The sequence below is a fragment of the Cyprinodon tularosa genome, unplaced genomic scaffold (genome assembly GCF_016077235.1).
Source record: "Cyprinodon tularosa strain WSP-4 unplaced genomic scaffold, ASM1607723v1 ctg318, whole genome shotgun sequence".
NCBI lineage: Eukaryota > Metazoa > Chordata > Actinopteri > Cyprinodontiformes > Cyprinodontidae > Cyprinodon > Cyprinodon tularosa.
This window is the reverse complement of record NW_024039028.1, coordinates 1,822,123-1,847,369: the sequence shown is the minus strand read 5'-3', so window position 1 is coordinate 1,847,369 and position 25,247 is coordinate 1,822,123. Positions and strand designations below refer to the sequence as shown.

The window sequence follows — 25,247 nt, the reverse complement described above, 5'->3', positions numbered from 1 at the left end:
CCCGCAACAACGAATAACTCCTTATCCTGGACCAAAGATTGGAGGTCTAGTAGTGTGTTGCGATCATACACCAGCAGAGACTCAGTTTCGTCGATGACAAAGGTCAAAAATAGTATATACAACAGCAAACGTAAGAATGACAGACGAGCAGCCACACACACCGGCGCCATCTTGCCAAAAGATAATAATGAGATCCCAACATGGCCTCCAATGACATCCCTAACATGGCACCCAATAACGCCCCTTACATAGTCCCAACATGGCGCCCAACAATGCCCCTAATATAGTCCCAACATGGCCCCCAATGACACTCCTAACATGGCCCCCAATAATGCCCCTAATATAGTCCCAACATGGCCCCCAATGACACCCCTAACATGGCCCCCAATAACGCCCCTAATATAGTCCCAACATGGCCCCCAATGACACCCCTAACATGTCCCCCAATGATGCCTCTAACATGGCCCCAATTATCACCCCTAATATAGTCCCAACATGGCCCCCAATGACACCCCTAACATGTCCCCCAATAACACCCCTAACACGGCCCCCAACATGGCCTGCAATCACACCCCTAACATGGCCCCCAATAACGGTCCTAATATAGTCCCAACATGGCCCCCAATGACACCCCTAACATGTCCCCCAATAACACCCCTAACATGGCCCCCAACATGGCCTGCAATCACACCCCTGACATGGCCCCCAATAACGGTCCTAATATAGTCCCAACATGGCCCCCAATGACACCCCTAACACGGCCCCCGATAATGCCCCTAACACGGCCCCCAACATGGCCTGCAATCACACCCCTAACATGGCCCCCAATAACGGTCCTAATATAGTCCCAACATGGCCCCCAATGACACCCCTAACATGGCCCCCAATAACGCCCCTAATATATTCCCAACATGGCCCCCAATGACACCCCTAACATGTCCCCCAATGATGCCCCTAACATGGCCCCAATTATCACCCCTAATATAGTCCCAACATGGCCCCCAATGACACCCCTAACATGTCCCCCAATAACACCCCTAACACGGCCCCCAACATGGCCTGCAATCACACCCCTAACATGGCCCCCAATAACGGTCCTAATATAGTCCCAACATGGCCCCCAATGACACCCCTAACATGTCCCCCAATAACACCCCTAACACGGCCCCCAACATGGCCTGCAATCACACCCCTAACATGGCCCCCAATAACGGTCCTAATATAGTCCCAACATGGCCCCCAATGACACCCCTAACACGGCCCCCAACATGGCCTGCAATCACACCCCTAACATGGCCCCCAATAACGGTCCTAATATAGTCCCAACATGGCCCCCAATGACACGTTAATGACAAATTAATGAGTTCACATTAATGACAAATCTTCCTCATGCTCAAGGGTTACCTGTGGAGTACCACAGGGATCAGGACCAATTCTCTTTACTTTATACATGCTCCCAATCGGTAAAGTTATTAGACAGCATGGGATTAATTTCCACTGTTATGCTGATGATACCCAACCTTCAGGTTCAGATTTACAGTTAGGGCCAGAAATATTTGGACAGTGACACAAGTCTTGTTATTTTAGCTGTTTACAAAAACATGTTCAGAAATACAATTATAAATATAATATGGGCTGAAAGTGCACACTCCCAGCTGCAATATGAGAGTTTCCACATCCAAATCGGAGACAGGGTTTAGGAATCATAGCTCTGTAATGCATAGCTTCCTCTTTTTCAAGGGACCAAAAGTAATTGGACAATGGACTCTAAGGGCTGCAATTAACTCAGAAGGCGTCTCCCTCGTTAACCTGTAATCAATTAAGTAGTTAAAAGGTCTGGGGTTGATTCCAGGAGTGTGGTTTTGCATTTGGAAGCTGTTGCTGTGACCAGACAACATGCGGTCAAAGGAACTCTCAATTGAGGTGAAGCAGAACATCCTGAGGCTGAAAAAAAAGAACAAATCCATCAGAGAGATAGCAGACATGCTTGGAGTAGCAAAATCAACAGTCGGGTACATTCTGAGAAAAAAGGAATTCACTGGTGAGCTTGGGAACTCAAAAAGGCCTGGGCGTCCACGTTAGACAACGGCGGTGGATGATCGCCGCATACTCTCTTTGGTGAAGAAGAACCCGTTCACAACATCAACCGAAGTCCAGAACACCCTCAGGGAAGTAGGTGTATCCGTCTCTAAGTCAACAGTAAAGAGAAGACTCCATGAAAGTAAATACAAAGGGTTCACATCTAGATGCAAACCATTCATCAATTCCAAAAATAGACAGGCCAGAGTTAAATTTGCCGAAAAACACCTCAAGAAGCCAGCCCAGTTCTGGAAAAGTATTCTATGGACAGATGAGACAAAGATCAACCTGTACCAGAATGATGGGAAGAAAAAAGTTTGGAGAAGAAAGGGAACGGCACATGATCCAAGGCACACCACATCCTCTGTAAAACATGGTGGAGGCAACGTGATGGCATGGGCATGCATGGCTTTCAATGGCACTGGGTCACTTGTATTTATTGATGACATAACATCAGACAAGAGTAGCCGGATGAATTCTGAAGTGTACCGGGATATACTTTCAGCCCAGATTCAACCAAATGCTGCAAAGTTGATCGGACGGCGCTTCACAGTACAGATGGACAATGACCCCAAGCATACAGCCAAAGATACCCAGGAGTTCATGAGTGCAAAAAAGTGGAACATTCTGCAATAGCCAAGTCAATCACCAGATCTTAACCCAATTGAGCATGCATTTCACTTGCTCAAATCCAGACTTCAGACGGAAAGACCCACAAACAAGCAAGACCTGAAGACTGCGGCTGTAAAGGCCTGGCAAAGCATTAAGGAGGAAACCCAGCGTTTGGTGATGTCCATGGGTTCCAGACTTAAGGCAGTGATTGCCTCCAAAGGATTCGCAACAAAATATTGAAAAAAAAATATTTTGTTTGGGTTATGTTCATTTGTCCAATTACTTTTGAGCTCCTAAAATGTGGAGTGTTTGTAAAGAAATGTGTACAATTCCTACATTTTCAGATATTTTTGTTCAACCCTTTAAATTAAACGTTACAATCTGCACTTGAATTCTGTTGTAAAGGTTTCATTTCAAATCCAATGCGGTGGCATGCAGAGCCCAACTCGCGAAAATTTTGTTACTGTCCAAATATTTCTGGCCCTAACTGTATTACCAGCTTACCTCTGCCTACATTGGCTTCCTGTTAAATCCAGAATAGAATTTAAAATCCTCCTTCTCACATATAAAGCCTTAAATGGCCAAGCTCCATCTGATATCAGAGATCTGATTGTTCCTTATGTTCCTAACAGAGCACTTCGCTCTCAATCTGCAGGTTTACTAGTGGTTCCTAGAACTTCTAAAAGTAGAATGGGAGGCAGATCTTTTAGTTATCAGGCTCCTCTCCTGTGGAACCAACTACCAGTTTTAGTCCGTGAGGCAGACACCCTGTCTACTTTTAAGGCTAGACTTAAAACTTTCCTTATAATAAAGCGCCTAATTAGACGAGGTTCTTGGTTTTCTCGATGCATCTCTTCTGATTGAAGTTTTCTAAAAAGGTTTTCTTTTTTTCATTTGATGTTGGGATTTGCTGGGAGCCCAGCTTCCTTCACAGAGGGACAGCATGAGCATCAATTTTAGAGGATGAGAAAGGCCAACAGATGCAGACGTGGAGCTTTTCTCTCTGTGCAGATCCAATCTGGGACCGTAGAATTACATCTACATGAAAATGTTGATGGAACAGTGTGAGGAAGCTGTGCTTTTAATTCCAGTTCAATTGGAGCAACATGTTGTTTTATCACAGATAAAACTTTGCTGCTCTTACTTTGGTTTTTCTGTAGGAGGCCGTATTTAATTACTTTTTCGGTTTCTGTTGTTATAAACTTTGATCCGAGCCTTTACCAAACATTAGTTACCTCAGATCAACACAACTAGATCAGTGAGGAGGATGTGAACAAAGCTGCTGTACTTCCTCACTGTGAGATGATAAAGCATGTTTCTATTCTGTTCTCAAAGAGCAAAGAAAAAAAAAAGTAAAAAAAAAATAAAATAAAAACACATTATAGAGAAAGTTTACTTTATTAAAAAATAAAATGTACATAATCAAAGCCATATTAATGACACATTTAACATACAATTCAAATAGGCTAGAAACTTTCCTGCTGTACTTCTGCAGAAATGAAGAGACAACATTCAGAGAACAAACAGTTCAAACTTGGCCCCGCCCAGAACAGGTGGGGGACAGGTGGGGGATTCCGGCTCCTTCTGGGCTTCTCCCTGCAGTGTCTTATAGGACATTGACCCCTCGGATCCTCCTTGCCAGCTGAATGTCCCGCTTGAACAGTGTGACCCTCTTGGCGTGGATGGCGCACAGGTAGGCATCGGACAGCAGCATGACGAGGAATGCCTCTGCAGCCTGGGAACAGAGACGGCACCATTAATAAGCCTCTGTTCTGTCATTCCTAAATAGAACAGAGGGGATGTTGACCTTATTTAATGGCTGGAATGATTGTTTAATATTTAGTAAATCTCCAGCCGCCCAGACCCTCTGCTTTGCACATTTCACAATAAAAGCACAGGTGAACCTTAACATCACCAACAAGGAGGTGGAGGTAAAGGAGGACGAATAACAGTCCTTCTAGAGCTGAATTCAAACTGCAGAGCATTCCTTATTTCTACCTTTGTTAACATTATTTTCATTGGATTCCATTTTAAATGAAAAAGCTTCGCCCTGATTGGCTGCCGTTTTATTATTCAAAGCCCTATGCCCTAACCACTAGCCTCCCCTACTGTGTAGATCCACCGGCCCCGGCGCCTGAATGCAGCTTCAGACCCGTTGATCCATGTGCATAAATATTGCCTCCAGCAGAAATTATTAAACTGGATCCAACTGGAATAAAAGGCTGCGTTCACACTGCAGGACTTAATGCTCTGTTTTTTTGTGTGTGTGTGGCTGTTCATATGGCCTGCAGAGATCCGCCTATGTGTCAGGTAGGGTTGTCACCATACTAAACTTTTCAACTCGATACCGATACTAAGTAAAATATTCCATACTCGATACCCTTTTCGATACCACAAGAATAAAAACAAAGACTCTAAAATTCAACAGAAATATTTTCATTACTAAAACAATACAAGAAATAAATAAAAAAACAATAAGAATAATATTTTGAGGTTGTATGCTGTGCACAATATTAAGCAAGCTTGATAAAAAACTTACAAAATTAAAAAGTGTTCCTTCCTTGGCTATGCTTTGCTGACATAACAATGACACTAGCCAAACCAATGAAACAAAAATAATTCTTAGCAGCTGCACCTGTTACAAAAAAAGTCTGAAACTGAAAAATGCACAGAATTATTCAATCACACAGAGTTCAGAAAGTGCATTTTCCACTATTCTGCACTTTAGATGGCTGTATCGATACTATTATTATTGTATCAGGCCACACAATGCCTGAGTGACGGTGTTTATAGACATACTTCTTCCCATAACAAGCCAGATTCTTTCTCAGGTTTATTCATAACATGTTACTGTTAACCAAAGTGTCATTTGCTTTGACTCTGACTACTTTCCATTGTTGTAAGTAAGGAGGAATGAATGCTGCTCAGAACAGGGCTGATTACTGTGCAATAAGGACCGTATGAAGAACTGTTCTCTCTTTGCAAAGATAAAAATAAAGTGCCGACTGAGTGAAAACTATGGATCTACATTAATTTAACTGGAGTGAATAGTTGAATAATTTTTTTTCCCCACGACAGATTAAAAAAAAAATTCTAGAAAACAAAAAAAAAAGCTAATAAGCATCAGATGAAGAAGAAACTCCATTTTAGAAAGAAGATAAATTGACAGCGTGTCCCTCAGCTGACTTCCTCTGCTTACCTCCTGTAGGGCCATGAGAGCGTACACCTGCCATCGAAGATCAACTGCAAACCCCTGACACACCTCCCGAACCTGGGGGGGTGGGGGGTGGGTGGGGGGGGTGAGAGATCGCACAGAGGTCATGAAACTCTGCTCCAGGTAGGGGGGAATGAGCTACTGGTTAGCCGGCTCCTCCTATTATGACTCAGTTAACTAAACATATTCTTTGTTGAGGCCGTTTCCATGGTGCGACTCACCAGGCGGGAAAATGGCGCCTTTAGGATGAGCATATCTGTGCTCTTCTGGTACTTGCGGATCTCCATCAGGGCCCTGGTTCCCGGTCGGAACCTTCTCTTCTTGGGAGACGCTAAAGACTGCCCTGAAACGCAAATATAGAATTATAAAATATAATCATGTCTGCAGAGCTTTTATTGAGCTTTGGTTTAATACCTTCTTTCTTTAGGGGCTGCAGCCCTCATTTATTTTGCTTTATTTCATGTTGAGATTTATCCGTGTGACTGAATATTGCCGGGACCCGGCTGGGCCCAGCCCGAAGGCGCGACGTGAGGCCATCCCCCAGTGGGCCCACCACCTGCAGGGGGAACCATGAGGGACCGGTGCAAAGAGGATTGGGCGGCAGCCAGAGGCGGAGAGCTCGGCGACCTGATCCGCAGGCACTTAGACTGGCTCTGGGGACGTGGAATGTCACCTCACTGGCGGGGAAGGAGCCCAAGCTTGTGCAGGAGGTGGAGCGATACCAGCTAGAAATAGTTGGGCTTGCCTCTACGCACAGCCAGGGCTCTGGAACCCAGCTCCTTGAGAGAGGCTGGACTCTCTTCTACTCTGGAGTGACCCGCGGGGAGAGGCGGAGGTGGGGCTGCTTGTCTCCCCCCCCAGCTCAGCCGTCTCGTGCTGGAGTTCACCCCGGGAGACGAGAGGGTCGCATCACTTCGCCTTTGGGTTGAAGGGAGGACTCTGACAGTTGTTTCGGCCTATGGGCCGAACAGCAGTACGGAGTAGCAGGCCTTCTTAGCATCCCTGGGGAGGGTGTTAGAAAGCGCCCCTCCCGGGGATTCTATCATTTTACTGGGAGACTTCAATGCCCACGTGGGAAACAACAGTGATACTTGGAGGGGCGTGATCAGGAGGAACGGGCCCCCAGCTCTGAACCAGAGTGGTGTCTCATTATTGGACTTCTGTGCAAGTCACGGATTGTCCATAATGAACACCATGTTCAGGTATAAGGATGTCCATCGGTGCACTTTGCACCAGGACACCCTAGGCCAGGGGTGTCAAACTGGTTCCAGAAAGGGCCGTGTGGCTGCAGGTTTTCTTTCCAACCAAGCAATGGCACACCAGACCCCAGTCATCTCATCAAGTCATTATGTTCAGATTGGACTCACTTGATGAGATGAATGGAGTCTGGTGTGCTATTGATTGGTTGGAAAGAAAACCTGCAGCCACACGGCCCTTTCTGGAACCAGTCTGACACCCCTGCCCTAGGCCGAAGGTCGATGACTGACTTTGTAGTCGTATCTTCTGATCTTCGGCCGCATGTCCTGGACACTCGGGTAAAGAGAGCGGCGGAGCTGTCCACTGACCACCACCTGGTGGTGAGCTGGATACGCTGTAAGAGGAGGAAGCCTGAAAGACTCGGCAGGCCCAAACGTGTAGTGAGGGTCTGCTGGGAACATCTGGTGGAACCCTCGGTCAGGGACGTGTTCAACTCCCACCTCCGGGAGAGCTTCTCTCAGGTTCCGAGGGAGGTTGGAGACATGGAGTCCAAATGGGCTGTGTTCTCTGCCTCTATTGTCGATGCGGCTGCCCATAGCTGTGGCTGTAAGGTTTGCCTGTCGTGGTGGCAATCCCCGAACCCGGTGGTGGACACCGATAGTAAGGGATGCTGTCAAGCTGAAGGAGGAGTCCTATCGAGCTTGGCTGGCTTGTGGGACTCCTGAAGAAGCAAGCAGGTACCGTGAGGCCAAGCGTGTTGGGCCCGGGCGGTTGCAGAGGCAAAATCTTGGGCGTGGAAGGAGTTCGGAGAGGCCATGGAAAAAGACTATTGGTTGGACTCAAAGCGATTCTGGCAAACCTTCCGGCGCCTCCGGTGGGGAAGCAGTGCTTCCCTAACACTGTTTTCAGTGGGAGTCGGGAGCTGCTGACCTTGAAGGAGGATATTGTCGGGCGGTGGAAGGATACTTTGAGGATCTCCTCAACCCGACAAACACGCCTTCCGTGGGGGAAGAAGAGACAGGGTGCTTGGGGCTGGATTTGTTCATCACCCAGGCCGAAGTCACAGAGGTGGTCAAAAAACTCCACGGTGGCAAGGCTTCGGGGGTGGACGAGATCCGTCCTGAGTATCTTAAAGCTCTGGATGTTGTCGGGCTGTCATGGTTGACACGTCTCTTCAACATCGCATGGAGGTCGGGGACAGTTCCCCTGGATTGGCAGACTGGGGTGGTGGTTCCCCTCCACAAGAAGGGAGACCGGAGGGTGTGTTCCAACTATCGGGGAATCACACTTCTCAGCCTCAGAGAGTCCGGCTGATTGTCGAAATTCAGCTGCAGGAGGAGCAGTGTGGTTTTCGTCCTGGCCGTGGAACGGTGGACCAGCTCTACACCCTCTGCAGAGTGCTTGAGGGTTCATGGGAGTTTGCCCAACCAGTCCACATGTGTTTTGTGGACTTGGAGAAGGCATTCGACCCTTGTGCTGCCCTGTGGGGGGTGCCCCAGGAGTATGGAGTCGGGGGCCCTTTATTAGGGGCCATCCGTTCTCTGTACAAGCGGAGCAGGAGTCTGGTTCGCATTCCCGGCATTAAGTCGGACCTGTTCCCGGTGCATGTTGGACTTCGACAGGGCTGCCCTCGGTCACCCATCCTGTTCATAACTTTTATGGACAGGATTTCTAGGCGCAGCCAAGGACAGGAGGGGGTCTGGTTTGGGGAACAGCGGATCTTGTCCCTGCTTTTTGCGGATGACATGGTTCTGCTGGCTCCCTCCTGCCAAGACCTACAGCGTGCGCTGGGGTGGTTTGCAGCCGAGTGTGAAGCGGCCGGGATGAGAATCAGCTCTTCCAAGTACAAGGCCATAGTTCTCGACCGAAAAAAGGTGGCGTGCTGGAGAGACTATGTCTCTGGGCTGGCCTGGGAGCGTCTAGGGCTTCCCCCAACAGAGCTGGAGGAAATGTCAGCGGAGAGGGAAGTCTGGGAGTCTCTGCTTAATCTGCTGCCCCCGCGACCCGGTTCCGGATAAAGCGTGAGACAACGACGACTGAATATTGCATCATTTATTAATAACAGTATGTCTTTATGTGGTTTTTAATTTAAACTCCTCATCAGAGCAAATAAGTATAAAACAGACAATTCCAAGTAAAAACTGTAAAAATGAGGAGCAGTCTGTCCTCTGGAAGTTGTGAAAGTGATCAAAGTTTTCACGTCTCCAAGAGAGAACATCTGGATCAGGCTCTTACTTGACGCTTCAGGTGGGGCTCCACTTTTCCTAGGGGATTTTCGAGTGGATGTGGAAGCGCCGGGGGTCGGCAGCGGGGGCCGATGGACGGGGGCTTTGGCCTTTCTGCGGCTCACAGCTGAAGGACGAGTCATGCTGTCTGATCCACACACAGGAGAGGAGAAGAAGAAGAATCTCACTGGGAGGAGCAGAGGACAGCATCAAACAATAGGTCCATCAACGGGACACATTAGAGACGGTCTGAAGATTAAACTCCCACAGCAGCAGAGCTGACAACAGAAACACTCCACCTATAAAAACATTTATATCCTCCTTAAATTCCTTCATTATGAGCCCCTTTCTCCTGGTCCAATAACAGATATTTGCCAAACGGTCACCATCAGTGGCTTTAGTGGGGAGCCGGCGTTCTGTCAGACCGGCATACCCTGTCAGACCAGCATACCCATAGTCTATACGCTTGACGTCAGCTTTGCGTTTACCCTATTTCTGGTGATGATCCAGATCACCTTCTGGATCCAGGAAAGATTCTGTGAAATCAGGTATGAAGCTGAGGTGGAGGTCTGCGCTCTCTGGGAGCTTCTCCAGTTTCTGACTGATAATGGAGCAGTTTCTCATATTGGTATCGAATCAGGATGTCCAGAATAGAATAGGGGTGTAAATAATAATCGCTTAGTATCGATGCATCGATCCAACAGCCAACGATCCGATGCATCGATACGTCCGCAAGAGTGTCAATTTTTTTAACATTTTTCCTCCGGTCTATTTTTATCCATTTGCTCCTGGGCGTAATTCTCCCTCCTGTGCTGCAGTGGCGCTAAACCTATTTTGCCCTCCTACCTCGCTTCCTGGTTATACTCTTACAACAGTGTGTTGCAGTGAGCTTGATGCAGACATTTTTGATTTATGCTCAATATTGAAGCGTGGTCTGTGCTACACGCTGTGGGTCTAGATACGGCCGAGGCGGTGAGGAAGTGGGGGCGAGTTTAGTCCGACGACGGAGAGACATGAGGGCCAAAAAGAGCGGAGATCCAGGTGGAAAAAGGGGTCCCAGCGTTCTTGCGCACCTCGCTCTTCTAGCGGGTCAAACTTCACGAGTTGTTTTCCGCAATTTCGGTCATAAAAACCAAACAAGCCGGCCTCCTGTCTGCTGTCAGCTACAATTTGGGAGAGGAGCATCGGAGCGTCTCTGGAGGGGGCGGGAAGTCTGGAGCCGAGGTATTGCATTGCACTCATTGCACTGATTTAGTGCAGTATTTTTTCATGCAAAGCCTTTCAGAATCTATAACGCAGGGGGATTATTATTTTTCAGTGAATGAGGTTTTAATAGGAATAGGTGGAGTACAACTTTTCTACTTCTGTTATTTGCTGTTGTTTCTCATAAAAAATGCATAATGATGTTACAGCTTTCATTGATATATTTCAAATTTGAAACATTGTCTAGCCTGTTAAAAAAAAAAAGAAAGAGAAAAAGAACCAATTAATAAAAAAATCGAATCGTATCGTGGTGTATTCTTGAGTATCGAATATAATTGAATCGTTGGGTCATGAAATTGATACTGAATGGAATCGCCATGATAGGTGTGATTTATACCCCTAGAATAGAATCAGTTCATAATTCACTGATTTAAATCTGAAGATCTGGATGGGAAACATCTTTTTCAGTCTATAACGATATAATCATAAACATATCGATACTAGTGCTAAATGATAACATTCAATAGCCAATTAATAATAAAAAGTTAGTTAATGGAGGCCTTAAGGATAATTTAGAAATCAATGTCTGAGTTATTGAACTGATCCTCTGGCATTAATAGAAGAAACAGTTTAGAAATAGAAATATGATTTTAATGCAGGTTTAAACTAACGGATCATTAAACTACCGGGACATTATTAGGACATTAAACCAGCGCGACATTAAACCAGCGCGACATTAAACCAGCGCGACATTAAACCAGCGCGACATTAAACCAGCGCGACATTAAACCAGCGCGACATTAAACCAGCGCGACGTTAAACCAGCTGGACGTTAAACCAGCGCGACATTAAACCAGCGCGACATTAAACCAGCGCGACATTAAACCAGAGGGACATTAAACCAGAGGGACATTAAACCAGCGCGACATTAAACCAGCGCGACATTAAACCAGAGGGACATTAAACCAGCGCGACATTAAACCAGCGCGACATTAAACCAGCGCGACATTAAACCAGCGCGACATTAAACCAGCGCGACATTAAACCAGCGCGACATTAAACCAGCTGGACGTTAAACCAGCGCGACATTAAACCAGCGCGACATTAAACCAGCGCGACATTAAACCAGAGGGACATTAAACCAGCGCGACATTAAACCAGCGCGACTTTAAACCAGCGCGACTTTAAACCAGCGCGACTTTAAACCAGCGCGACTTTAAACCAGCGCGACATTAAACCAGCGCGACATTAAACCAGCGCGACATTAAACCAGCGCGACATTAAACCAGCGCGACATTAAACCAGCGCGACATTAAACCAGCGCGACATTAAACCAGCGCGACATTAAACCAGCGCGACATTAAACCAGCGCGACATTAAACCAGCGCGACATTAAACCAGCGCGACATTAAACCAGCGCGACATTAAACCAGCGCGACATTAAACCAGCGCGACATTAAACCAGCGCGACATTAAACCAGCTGGACGTTAAACCAGCGCGACGTTAAACCAGCGCGACATTAAACCAGCGCGACATTAAACCAGCGCGACATTAAACCAGAGCGACATTAAACCAGCGCGACATTAAACCAGCTGGACTTTAAACCAGCGCGACTTTAAACCAGCGCGACTTTAAACCAGCGCGACTTTAAACCAGCGCGACTTTAAACCAGCGCGACATTAAACCAGCGCGACATTAAACCAGCGCGACATTAAACCAGCGCGACATTAAACCAGCGCGACATTAAACCAGCGCGACATTAAACCAGCGCGACATTAAACCAGCGCGACATTAAACCAGCGCGACATTAAACCAGAGGGACATTAAACCAGCGCGACATTAAACCAGCGCGACATTAAACCAGCGCGACATTAAACCAGCGCGACATTAAACCAGCGCGACATTAAACCAGCGCGACATTAAACCAGCGGGACATTAAACCAGCGGGACATTAAACCAGCGGGACATTAAACCAGAGGGACATTAAACCAGCGGGACATTAAACCAGCGCGACATTAAACCAGCGCGACATTAAACCAGCGCGACATTAAACCAGCGCGACATTAAACCAGCGCGACATTAAACCAGCGCGACATTAAACCAGCGCGACATTAAACCAGCGCGACATTAAACCAGCGGGACTTTAAACCAGCGGGACATTAAACCAGCTGGACATTAAACCAGCTGGACATTAAACCAGCTGGACATTAAACCAGCGGGACATTAAACCAGCGGGACATTAAACCAGAGGGACATTAAACCAGAGGGACGTTAAACCAGAGGGACGTTAAACCAGAGGGACGTTAAACCAGAGGGACGTTAAACCAGAGGGACGTTAAACCAGCGGGACGTTAAACCAGCTGGACTTTAAACCAGCTGGACGTTAAACCAGCTGGACGTTAAACCAGCGGGACGTTAAACCAGCGGGACGTTAAACCAGCGCGACATTAAACCAGCGCGACATTAAAGCAGCGGGACATTAAACCAGCGCGACATTAAAGCAGCGCGACATTAAAGCAGCGCGACATTAAAGCAGCGCGACATTAAACCAGCGGGACTTTAAACCAGCTGGACATTAAACCAGCTGGACATTAAACCAGCTGGACATTAAACCAGCTGGACATTAAACCAGCTGGACATTAAACCAGCTGGACATTAAACCAGCTGGACATTAAACCAGCTGGACATTAAACCAGCTGGACATTAAACCAGCTGGACATTAAACCAGCTGGACATTAAACCAGCGGGACATTAAACCAGCTGGACATTAAACCAGCTGGACATTAAACCAGCTGGACATTAAACCAGCTGGACATTAAACCAGAGGGACATTAAACCAGAGGGACATTAAACCAGCTGGACATTAAACCAGAGGGACGTTAAACCAGCTGGACATTAAACCAGAGGGACGTTAAACCAGCTGGACGTTAAACCAGCGGGACGTTAAACCAGCGGGACGTTAAACCAGCGGGACGTTAAACCAGCGGGACGTTAAACCAGCGGGACGTTAAACCAGCGGGACGTTAAACCAGCGGGACGTTAAACCAGCGGGACGTTAAACCAGCGGGACGTTAAACCAGCGGGACGTTAAACCAGCGGGACGTTAAACCAGCGGGACGTTAAACCAGCGCGACGTTAAACCAGCGGGACGTTAAACCAGCGGGACGTTAAACCAGCGGGACGTTAAACCAGCGGGACATTAAACCAGCGGGACATTAAACCAGCGGGACGTTAAACCAGCGGGACATTAAACCAGCGGGACATTAAACCAGCGCGACATTAAACCAGCGGGACATTAAACCAGCGGGACATTAAACCAGCGGGACATTAAACCAGCGGGACATTAAACCAACGCGACATTAAACCAGCGTGACGTTAAACCAGCGTGACGTTAAACCAGCGGGACGTTAAACCAGCGGGACGTTAAACCAGCGGGACGTTAAACCAGCGGGACGTTAAACCAGCGGGACGTTAAACCAGCGGGACGTTAAACCAGCGCGACGTTAAACCAGCGGGACGTTAAACCAGCGGGACGTTAAACCAGCGGGACATTAAACCAACGCGACATTAAACCAGCGCGACATTAAACCAGCGCGACATTAAACCAGCGCGACATTAAACCAGAGGGACGTTAAACCAGCGCGACATTAAACCAGCGCGACATTAAACCAGCGCGACATTAAACCAGCGGGACATTAAACCAGCGCGACATTAAACCAGCGCGACATTAAACCAGCGCGACATTAAACCAGCGCGACATTAAACCAGCGCGACATTAAACCAGCGCGACATTAAACCAGCGCGACATTAAACCAGCGCGACATTAAACCAGCGGGACATTAAACCAGCGGGACATTAAACCAGCGGGACATTAAACCAGCGGGACATTAAACCAGCGGGACATTAAACCTATCAAAGTCTAAGTAATTCCTTAGAGTCTAAACGCCTATAAAAGATTTTAAAGTGGACTTTCTTGGGTTTTGAAAGAATGGGAAGATAAATAATTTGTTCTAATTTGTACCTTTTCAGTCTTTGAAAAGAAATGCAATATAAAATGTGGATTTGATCCGAAAGGAAACAAAGTATTAGTAAATCGTTCCCTAATTTTGGAAGTTTTACAAAATTAAAAAGTGTTCCTTCCTTGGCTATGCTTTGCTGACATAACAATGACACTAGCCAAACCAATGAAACAAAAATAATTCTTAGCAGCTGCACCTGTTAAAAAAAAAGTCTGAAACTGAAAAATGCACAGAATTATTCAATCACACAGAGTTCAGAAAGTGCATTTTCCACTATTCTGCACTTTAGATGGCTGTATCGATACTATTATTATTGTATCAGGCCACACAATGCCTGAGTGACGGTGTTTATAGACATATCGATACTAGTGCTAAATGATAACATTCAATAGCCAATTAATAATAAAAAGTTAGTTAATGGAGGCCTTAAGGATAATTTAGAAATCAATGTCTGAGTTATTGAACTGATCCTCTGGCATTAATAGAAGAAACAGTTTAGAAATAGAAATATGATTTTAATGCAGGTTTAAACTAACGGATCATTAAACTACCGGGACATTATTAGGACATTAAACCAGCGCGACATTAAACCAGCGCGACATTAAACCAGCGCGACATTAAACCAGCGCGACATTAAACCAGCGCGACATTAAACCAGCGCGACATTAAACCAGCGCGACATTAAACCAGCGCGACATTAAACCAGCGGGACATTAAACCAGCGGGACATTAAACCAGCGGGACATTAAACCAGAGGGACATTAAACCAGCGCGACATTAAACCAGCGCGACATTAAACCAGCGCGACATTAAACCAGCGCGACATTAAACCAGCGCGACATTAAACCAGCGCGACATTAAACCAGCGCGACATTAAACCAGCGCGACATTAAACCAGCGGGACATTAAACCAGCGGGACATTAAACCAGCGGGACATTAAACCAGCTGGACATTAAACCAGCGGGACATTAAACCAGCTGGACATTAAACCAGCTGGACATTAAACCAGCGGGACATTAAACCAGCGGGACATTAAACCAGCGCGACATTAAACCAGCGCGACATTAAACCAGCGCGACATTAAACCAGCGCGACATTAAACCAGCGGGACGTTAAACCAGCTGGACATTAAACCAGCGCGACATTAAACCAGCGCGACATTAAACCAGCGGGACATTAAACCAGCGGGACATTAAACCAGCGGGACATTAAACCAGCGCGACATTAAACCAGCGCGACATTAAACCAGCGGGACATTAAACCAGCGCGACATTAAACCAGCGCGACATTAAACCAGCGCGACATTAAACCAGCGCGACATTAAACCAGCGCGACATTAAACCAGCGCGACATTAAACCAGCGGGACATTAAACCAGCGCGACATTAAACCAGCGCGACATTAAACCAGCGCGACATTAAACCAGCGGGACATTAAACCAGCGCGACATTAAACCAGCGCGACATTAAACCAGCGCGACATTAAACCAGCTGGACATTAAACCAGCGCGACATTAAACCAGCGCGACATTAAACCAGCGCGACATTAAACCAGAGGGACATTAAACCAGCTGGACATTAAACCAGCGCGACATTAAACCAGAGGGACATTAAACCAGCGCGACATTAAACCAGAGGGACATTAAACCAGCGCGACATTAAACCAGCGCGACATTAAACCAGCGCGACATTAAACCAGCGGGACATTAAACCAGCGGGACGTTAAACCAGCGCGACATTAAACCAGCGCGACATTAAACCAGCGCGACATTAAACCAGCGGGACGTTAAACCAGCGCGACATTAAACCAGCGCGACATTAAACCAGCGCGACATTAAACCAGCGGGACATTAAACCAGCGCGACATTAAACCAGCGGGACATTAAACCAGCGGGACATTAAACCAGCGGGACATTAAACCAGCGGGACATTAAACCAGCGGGACATTAAACCAGCGCGACATTAAACCAGCGCGACATTAAACCAGCGCGACATTAAACCAGCGCGACATTAAACCAGCGGGACATTAAACCAGCGCGACATTAAACCAGCGGGACATTAAACCAGCGCGACATTAAACCAGCGCGACATTAAACCAGCGGGACATTAAACCAGCGCGACATTAAACCAGCGGGACATTAAACCAGCGCGACATTAAACCAGCGGGACATTAAACCAGCGCGACATTAAACCAGCGTGACATTAAACCAGCGCGACATTAAACCAGCGTGACATTAAACCAGCGCGACATTAAACCAGCGCGACATTAAACCAGCGCGACTTTAAACCAGCGCGACATTAAACCAGCGCGACATTAAACCAGCGCGACATTAAACCAGCGCGACATTAAACCAGCGGGACATTAAACCAGCGCGACATTAAACCAGCGCGACATTAAACCAGCGCGACATTAAACCAGCGGGACATTAAACCAGCGCGACATTAAACCAGCGCGACATTAAACCAGCGCGACATTAAACCAGCGCGACATTAAACCAGCGCGACATTAAACCAGCGGGACATTAAACCAGCGGGACATTAAACCAGCGGGACATTAAACCAGCGGGACATTAAACCAGCGGGACATTAAACCTATCAAAGTCTAAGTAATTCCTTAGAGTCTAAACGCCTATAAAAGATTTTAAAGTGGACTTTCTTGGGTTTTGAAAGAATGGGAAGATAAATAATTTGTTCTAATTTGTACCTTTTCAGTCTTTGAAAAGAAATGCAATATAAAATGTGGATTTGATCCGAAAGGAAACAAAGTATTAGTAAATCGTTCCCTAATTTTGGAAGTTTTACAAAATTAAAAAGTGTTCCTTCCTTGGCTATGCTTTGCTGACATAACAATGACACTAGCCAAACCAATGAAACAAAAATAATTCTTAGCAGCTGCACCTGTTAAAAAAAAAGTCTGAAACTGAAAAATGCACAGAATTATTCAATCACACAGAGTTCAGAAAGTGCATTTTCCACTATTCTGCACTTTAGATGGCTGTATCGATACTATTATTATTGTATCAGGCCACACAATGCCTGAGTGACGGTGTTTATAGACATATCGATACTAGTGCTAAATGATAACATTCAATAGCCAATTAATAATAAAAAGTTAGTTAATGGAGGCCTTAAGGATAATTTAGAAATCAATGTCTGAGTTATTGAACTGATCCTCTGGCATTAATAGAAGAAACAGTTTAGAAATAGAAATATGATTTTAATGCAGGTTTAAACTAACGGATCATTAAACTACCGGGACATTATTAGGACATTAAACCAGCGCGACATTAAACCAGCGCGACATTAAACCAGCGCGACATTAAACCAGCGCGACATTAAACCAGCGCGACATTAAACCAGCGGGACATTAAACCAGCGGGACATTAAACCAGCGGGACATTAAACCAGCGGGACATTAAACCAGCGGGACATTAAACCAGCGGGACATTAAACCAGAGGGACATTAAACCAGCGCGACATTAAACCAGCGCGACATTAAACCAGCGCGACATTAAACCAGCGCGACATTAAACCAGCGCGACATTAAACCAGCGCGACATTAAACCAGCGCGACATTAAACCAGCGCGACATTAAACCAGCGGGACTTTAAACCAGCGGGACATTAAACCAGCTGGACATTAAACCAGCTGGACATTAAACCAGCTGGACATTAAACCAGCTGGACATTAAACCAGCGGGACATTAAACCAGAGGGACATTAAACCAGAGGGACGTTAAACCAGAGGGACGTTAAACCAGAGGGACGTTAAACCAGAGGGACGTTAAACCAGCGGGACGTTAAACCAGCTGGACTTTAAACCAGCTGGACGTTAAACCAGCTGGACGTTAAACCAGCGGGACGTTAAACCAGCGGGACGTTAAACCAGCGGGACGTTAAACCAGCGCGACATTAAACCAGCGCGACATTAAAGCAGCGGGACATTAAACCAGCGCGACATTAAAGCAGCGGGACATTAAACCAGCGCGACATTAAAGCAGCGCGACATTAAACCAGCGCGACATTAAACCAGCGCGACATTAAACCAGCGCGACATTAAACCAGCGCGACATTAAACCAGCGTGACATTAAACCAGCGGGACATTAAACCAGCGCGACATTAAACCAGCGGGACATTAAACCAGCGCGACATTAAACCAGCGGGACATTAAACCAGCTGGACATTAAACCAGCGGGACATTAAACCAGCGGGACATTAAACCAGCGGGACATTAAACCAGCTGGACATTAAACCAGCGGGACATTAAACCAGCTGGACATTAAACCAGCGGGACATTAAACCAGCGGGACATTAAACCAGCGGGACATTAAACCAGCTGGACATTAAACCAGCGGGACATTAAACCAGCGGGACATTAAACCAGCGGGACATTAAACCAGCGGGACATTAAACCAGCGGGACATTAAACCTATCAAAGTCTAAGTAATTCCTTAGAGTCTAAACGCCTATAAAAGATTTTAAAGTGGACTTTCTTGGGTTTTGAAAGAATGGGAAGATAAATAATTTGTTCTAATTTGTACCTTTTCAGTCTTTGAAAAGAAATGCAATATAAAATGTGGATTTGATCCGAAAGGAAACAAAGTATTAGTAAATCGTTCCCTAATTTTGGAAGTTTTACAAAATTAAAAAGTGTTCCTTCCTTGGCTATGCTTTGCTGACATAACAATGACACTAGCCAAACCAATGAAACAAAAATAATTCTTAGCAGCTGCACCTGTTAAAAAAAAAGTCTGAAACTGAAAAATGCACAGAATTATTCAATCACACAGAGTTCAGAAAGTGCATTTTCCACTATTCTGCACTTTAGATGGCTGTATCGATACTATTATTATTGTATCAGGCCACACAATGCCTGAGTGACGGTGTTTATAGACATATCGATACTAGTGCTAAATGATAACATTCAATAGCCAATTAATAATAAAAAGTTAGTTAATGGAGGCCTTAAGGATAATTTAGAAATCAATGTCTGAGTTATTGAACTGATCCTCTGGCATTAATAGAAGAAACAGTTTAGAAATAGAAATATGATTTTAATGCAGGTTTAAACTAACGGATCATTAAACTACCGGGACATTATTAGGACATTAAACCAGCGGGACATTAAACCAGCGCGACATTAAACCAGCGCGACATTAAGCCAGCGCGACTTTAAACCAGCGCGACTTTAAACCAGCGGGACATTAAACCAGAGGGACATTAAACCAGCGGGACATTAAACCAGAGGGACATTAAACCAGCGCGACATTAAACCTATCAAAGTCTAAGTAATTCCTTAGAGTCTAAACGCCTATAAAAGATTTTAAAGTGGACTTTCTTGGGTTTTGAAAGAATGGGAAGATAAATAATTTGTTCTAATTTGTACCTTTTCAGTCTTTGAAAAGAAATGCAATATAAAATGTGGATTTGATCCGAAAGGAAACAAAGTATTAGTAAATCGTTCCCTAATTTTGGAAGTTTTTAGTTGATTATCTGTGATACTGTGGCCATTAATCAGAGGGCTTCTGTAAACACGGTTCTAAGAAAAACATTTAGCTGTGCATCAAATATTTGGGGGAATAGCTCTAATAATTTTTTTATTCACTTTTAATTATCTCCAGGTTATATTTAATACTAAAGTCTTCATAAGACATAATCCCTCCGTTATTTAATAAATGCATCACAGACCAAACACCTTCTTCTAGCCAATAACGTGCAAAGATTGATTTACTATTCATTTTGATGTAACGGTAATTCCATAAGGGAGTATTGTGTGGGCTGTAGTTATGTCAAATCTAAGAAGAAAACTAAGCCCAGGTTGGAAAATATACTACTTCAGCCATCTAGGTCTTACTTTATTGTATGTCTCGTACCATGTCTGTTGGTTGTTCTGTTCTTTTACATCTCTTTGCAGGTGAAAATTTGTTATCATTATCTCCCTTTTATCTCCTCTTTCTTTCATCTCTTCTCCTTTTTTTCTGTCTTTCCTTTCCTGTTTTCCTCACATTGCAGTGTCCGTATAATCTGTAAAACTCCCTGCATAATGATAATAAATCTATTTATATGCAGAAATCAAGCGTAACACTATGGCGATAGCCGTACTGCTCCACTATTGATAGTAAAATCTGTTGGGTTCTTTTTGGGATCAAGACAATAATTCTTATTGCCACATGGCCAGACAGGACACTGGACTGCAAAAAAAGAAGAAGAAAATATTTTACTTGGAATATGCTAGTGATGTTATGAGAAGAGCCGAGGCTTCGAGGCGTGTGTCGAGTAATGGAGGGGGCGTTTCCCCGGAGCGCGTGTCGAGGCGTGATTCATTTAGGGGAGGGGCCAAAACTGATGACGTCCGAGGCCTCGCTACCGTGATACGACGTGACCGCTTATGGAAGTGGTTCAGAATGCGCAAGAATTTTGAAAGGCATCTAAACAGCCTCAGTGTTCAGTCAAGATGTGGGAGTTTGGGGCAGACATGGGCAATGTGGAGTCAACAAGTCATCTCCATGTCATGTATTTGTTCTACCCAGCCACTGAAGCAGGTGAGTCCAATCTTCACCGTGAATTAACCTGTGCAGATTGGACTCACCTGGTTAATTGGCTGGGTAGATTAAATACATGACATGGAGATGACTTGTTGACTCCACATTGCCCATGTCTGGTTTGGAGGAGAGCTGCTCTCAGCTGGATAAAGTTTGGATAGACTCTAATAATAGATTGGTTGGAAAAACAACCAATCTAGTTGCTAATTTGGTTAGAATAAACAATGTAATGATCAAAATTTGAGCAAACCACCGGACAAAGCCAGTGTTAACACGTCAGTGTTTAGAAGTATTTTCTCCTTAGCCAGTTTATCTTCATAGGTGGCGTCAGCTGTAAGAGTCAGGCTCCCGCTCTAGAGGTTGATGGTTCAAAATCTGTCTTTGACTTTTGAAAATTTCGATTAAACTTAATTATTTTGGCGGATGAGACTAATTTGCATTTTTTTGCCCGAGTACAAATATAGATTGGGTAAATTAGGTTGGTGCAGCCAAAAGATTGGTTGAACACAACTTCCGACCTGATTAAAACCAAAAAACATGGAAAAACTATCATGTTTGAATAAAAATGACTAACACCTTTCATTTTGCTCATCATTGCCCAATTTGCACAAATACTTTCACTGTCTGCTTGAGTTTATTTCACTAAAATGGCAGAAAAACTATGAACCTTATATTATTGTTCTAAGAAATTTTACACTTAAAAAAACTTACAAAAGATTTTATTATACACACCAACCATTAATAATTTCAAGGGAACTTAAAAGGGGGAAAAAAGAAAAACTGTTGCATACTGTAGTTCTGCACTCCACCAGTAGGTGGTGACATGTTCACATAGAGCCTCATGAACTGTGGGGATCGTTGAAGCAATTTGGCCAAACGGTTCAATGAGGCTTCATCTCAGCATCACTGGAATATGGAGCCATGATTCATTTTGAGTTGTTAATGTTTTTATTTTCAAAGTGCCTTTCATGCTGTCAAATTCAATAGTTTGTCGTCCTCCATCTACCAACGGTTTAATCAAATGACCTTTTTTGATTTGACCTTTTTTTAAAGTCAGAATTCGTTTTGTTGATAGATTTGATGGCTGGATCGGATGTATCTGCAGGATAGAGAAGTCTGGAAATACTTTCCATTTTTCCTCCCAGAATAGATAAATCTCTGTGTGGCCATTTATTTAAATGACTTACATTTTTTTTTTCTTCCAAATATTCAGACTTATTTTATTTATATGCAGTCAGATATTTAACACTGTATTTTATAGGAACATTACAGCAGTAGATATGGGACAATCTTTTAGAGGCTGAATTTCACGTTTGTTTACATTGAATTAAAGTCCTGGAGCCTTTGAGAACGTTTCAATCAATTTAAGGATTTAATTCAGTTTAATTAATGAGATGATTGCGTCTTCAGCTTTTTAATTGAAATGGGAAGCATTTCTGCAGCAGCAATAACAAGCAGAGGACAGATTGGATAACCTTGGTTTTATTTCTCTGTTGATGCTAAATCATTGTGAGGCACCATGTGGAACACCAAACTGTTTATATCTTTGTAAAATGTTTGAAATACATTTATTTCCAGAACTAGAACCAGAGCCCACAGGAGGACCAGCCTCTTCCATGTTAAATGTGCCGAACTGAGCAGTGAATTCATGAAGGCATTGCTAATCACCGTTAGCTCCTTTTAGCTGCTTTCCAAGTTAAACACAGAGAAACTGAAGCTAAACATCCGATTAAAACCTTTTCTTACCAGAAAGCAGGAGAGGAGAAGCTTCAGCCTTGGAGCTGCTGCCGTTTGGTCCGGATGAAAAAACACAGATTCAAACAATGCTTCGCTCCCCGCTCGACCAATCAGGTTAGTTCGCTCCCCGCTCGACCAATCAGGTTAGAGTAACGGTGACACGTGGGGTGGAGGGTGGGGCAGAGCAATGGAGATAGGAGAGTTTTTTATTTTGTTCGTTTTTTTTTTAATGAAAACAAAGAATTTCAATGACAATCTCAAACATTACATCAATAATGATCATTCCAAGAAAAAAATATTATGATCTTATTAACTTTAATAGAAATTTGAGGTTAGAACAAGGAAAGACAAAAAGAAAAAACAACAACTAATAATTAAATTATTAAGGAGAGGGGACTAACTGAAATTCTTCCATTAAATCAGACAATTTATTTGCTTTAAGTTTCTGCATGTTTTTCAGACATCGGTTAAAGAAGGAAAGTTCATTTTTGAGAGCAGAGAATGAGAGGGAGCATTTTGCATGACGACATTTATGGATATAATATTTGGTTATAATCATCAAAGCATTGACTAAGAATTCCACTTTTTTTTTCATTCACATATAAACCAAACTGAATCATTTGTAAGGAATTAAAGTCCACATTTATAGATCTAGAAGTTAATAGGATCTGAAGTTGATCCCATAGATTTCTTACTTCTTTACATTCATAAAACAAATGATTAGTAGTTTCCAATTGAGTTGTACAGAAATCACAATTACAAACATTGAATTTAAATCTCTCTCTTACGTACTCATTTGAAGGATATTTATTATTATATATAATTTTCAATTGTAATTCTTTCTAATTAGGAGGAATTGGGAATTTCAAATAATTTATCCTAATTTTGGTTATCATAGATTTGTTCAAATGTTGTAAGAGAAATGTACGTTTTGTTCAACCAGGGCATGGAGATGGGAGAGTTCTGTCACCGAAAGACCGAGGAGGAGCCTGCAGTCCGGCGCGTTCAGAACACCGACCGAACCGATGAGTCAGCAGCTTCTGACCTGATGCATCTTAACAGAAGAGATTAGAGCTGCTGAAGAAATAAAAAAAGGTTAACTGATTTTTAAATATGATTTCAGTTTAATATGGGAAAAAAAGTCAGAATTCTGACTTATTTCCAAAGTATTCTTATTTTAATCTCAGAATTCTGAGATTAAAGTTTTGAATTTAATCTCAGAATTCTGAGTTATAGAATTCTCAGAGTGTTTGAGGTCTTTTTCTATCCTCATCTAGCTCTCTGGCATGGCATTAGGATTGGATCCCATCTTTCTGATAAAGCTTCATTTACGAAGCTTTTCAGTTTAATCTGTTTTCATTGGTTCCTTTCTCTAAATCAGAGCATTTGCAGCCCTGAAATGGGCTTATAGTTTTTGTCCTGTGGTAACTGTTACTGACTGGTACGCAACTGTGTTTTTAAGTGAAAAATCTCAGATCATTTAGTTTAAAAAATATCAGTAAGGAAATGTCAGGGTTGGTGGAGGTTGTAGTGGACCCAAATGCAGTGTAGAGTAGGGTTGTCAAAAGTATCGAAATGTTGTATCCGGATACAATACTCGTTTTTAAAAGTATCGATACAGTGCCGTCACCAGTGGCACCTAAGCAGTCATTCATCTAAAGTGCAGAATAGAGGACAATGCACTTTCTGACCACTGTGTGATTGAATAATTCTGTGCTCTTTTCAGTTTCAGACTTTTTTTTTTGTAAGAGGTGCCGCTGCTGAGAATTATTTTTGTTTCTTAACTGGTTTGGCTAGTGTCATTGTTATGTGTGCAAAGCATAGCCAAGGAAGGAACACTTAATTTGAATTTTATAAGTTTTTTATCAAGCTTGCTTAATATTATGCACAGCATACAACCTTTATTGTGTTTATTTATTATATTTTATTTATTAATGAAAATATTTCTGTAGACTTTTGGAGTCTGTTTTTATCCTTGTGGTATCGAAAATGGTATCGAGTATCGAATATTTTCCTTAGTATCGGTATCGAGTTGAAAAGTTTAGTATCGTGACAACCCTAGTGTAGAGGCAGAGATGATTATTTGCTACATTTAGTAAAGAATTAAACATCCAGAACTCATAGTCCAGTACTGATCAACAAGAAAACTCAAGAACCAAAAAATAGACATTAAGAAGAGATAAACCAAAAGAATGACGAGCATCCAGCAATGAGGAACTGAACAGGAGGTGTATATATGGGAGAGAGAAACAATGAGAGGAATGATTAGCTAATAGGGAGCAGGTGTAGACAGGAGTAACTAGAAGGAGCTTAAGGGAAAGTAAAGGACACTAGGGGGCAGCACAGAATAACAGGGAAGAAACAACAGGATCTAAAGGTAACTAAAAATAACTTAAATAAGGCTAAAGGGGAATAAAAC

General features: G+C 44.0%; 2 protein-coding genes across 3 annotated transcripts in view; both read right to left on the bottom strand.

Annotated features, from left to right (window-relative positions):
• The window catches only part of LOC119788443 (histone H3-like centromeric protein cnp1), a 53,504-nt gene extending 30,613 nt beyond the window's left edge, over positions 1 to 22,891 (bottom strand). Inside the window, exon 1 of the mRNA XM_038292771.1 lies at positions 22,838 to 22,891. The gene's annotated coding sequence lies outside the window, so the exon portion shown is untranslated. The remainder of the gene's footprint in view (positions 1 to 22,837) is intronic.
• On the bottom strand, positions 4,071 to 22,957 carry LOC119788445 (histone H3.3). Of its 2 annotated transcripts, none has more exons than XM_038292773.1 (5): positions 22,838 to 22,957; positions 9,338 to 9,514; positions 6,127 to 6,248; positions 5,891 to 5,962; positions 4,071 to 4,426 (listed from the first exon to the last, which is right to left on the bottom strand). In XM_038292773.1, exons 2-5 carry the CDS (start codon positions 9,468 to 9,470, stop codon positions 4,298 to 4,300), a joined length of 456 nt encoding a protein of 151 aa, XP_038148701.1. In that variant the 5' UTR covers positions 9,471 to 9,514; positions 22,838 to 22,957; the 3' UTR covers positions 4,071 to 4,297. The 2 variants fall into 2 exon arrangements, with proteins under 2 accessions (XP_038148701.1, XP_038148702.1); XM_038292774.1 differs by having other exon boundaries at positions 9,338 to 9,475; positions 22,838 to 22,948.
• Between the last annotated feature and the right edge of the window lie 2,290 nt (positions 22,958 to 25,247).

Bases quoted from the DNA above. Each gene is read 5' to 3' on its own strand.
- LOC119788445 (XM_038292773.1), bottom strand. From the start codon at position 9,470: ATGACTCGTCCTTCAGCTGTGAGCCGCAGAAAGGCCAAAGCCCCCGTC. The intron at 6,249-9,337 runs GTAAGAGCCTGA...TTTGCGTTTCAG, and splicing joins AGCCCCACCTGAAGCGTCAA to GGCAGTCTTTAGCGTCTCCC. The intron at 5,963-6,126 runs GTGAGTCGCACC...CCACCCCCCCAG, and splicing joins AGGCGCCATTTTCCCGCCTG to GTTCGGGAGGTGTGTCAGGG.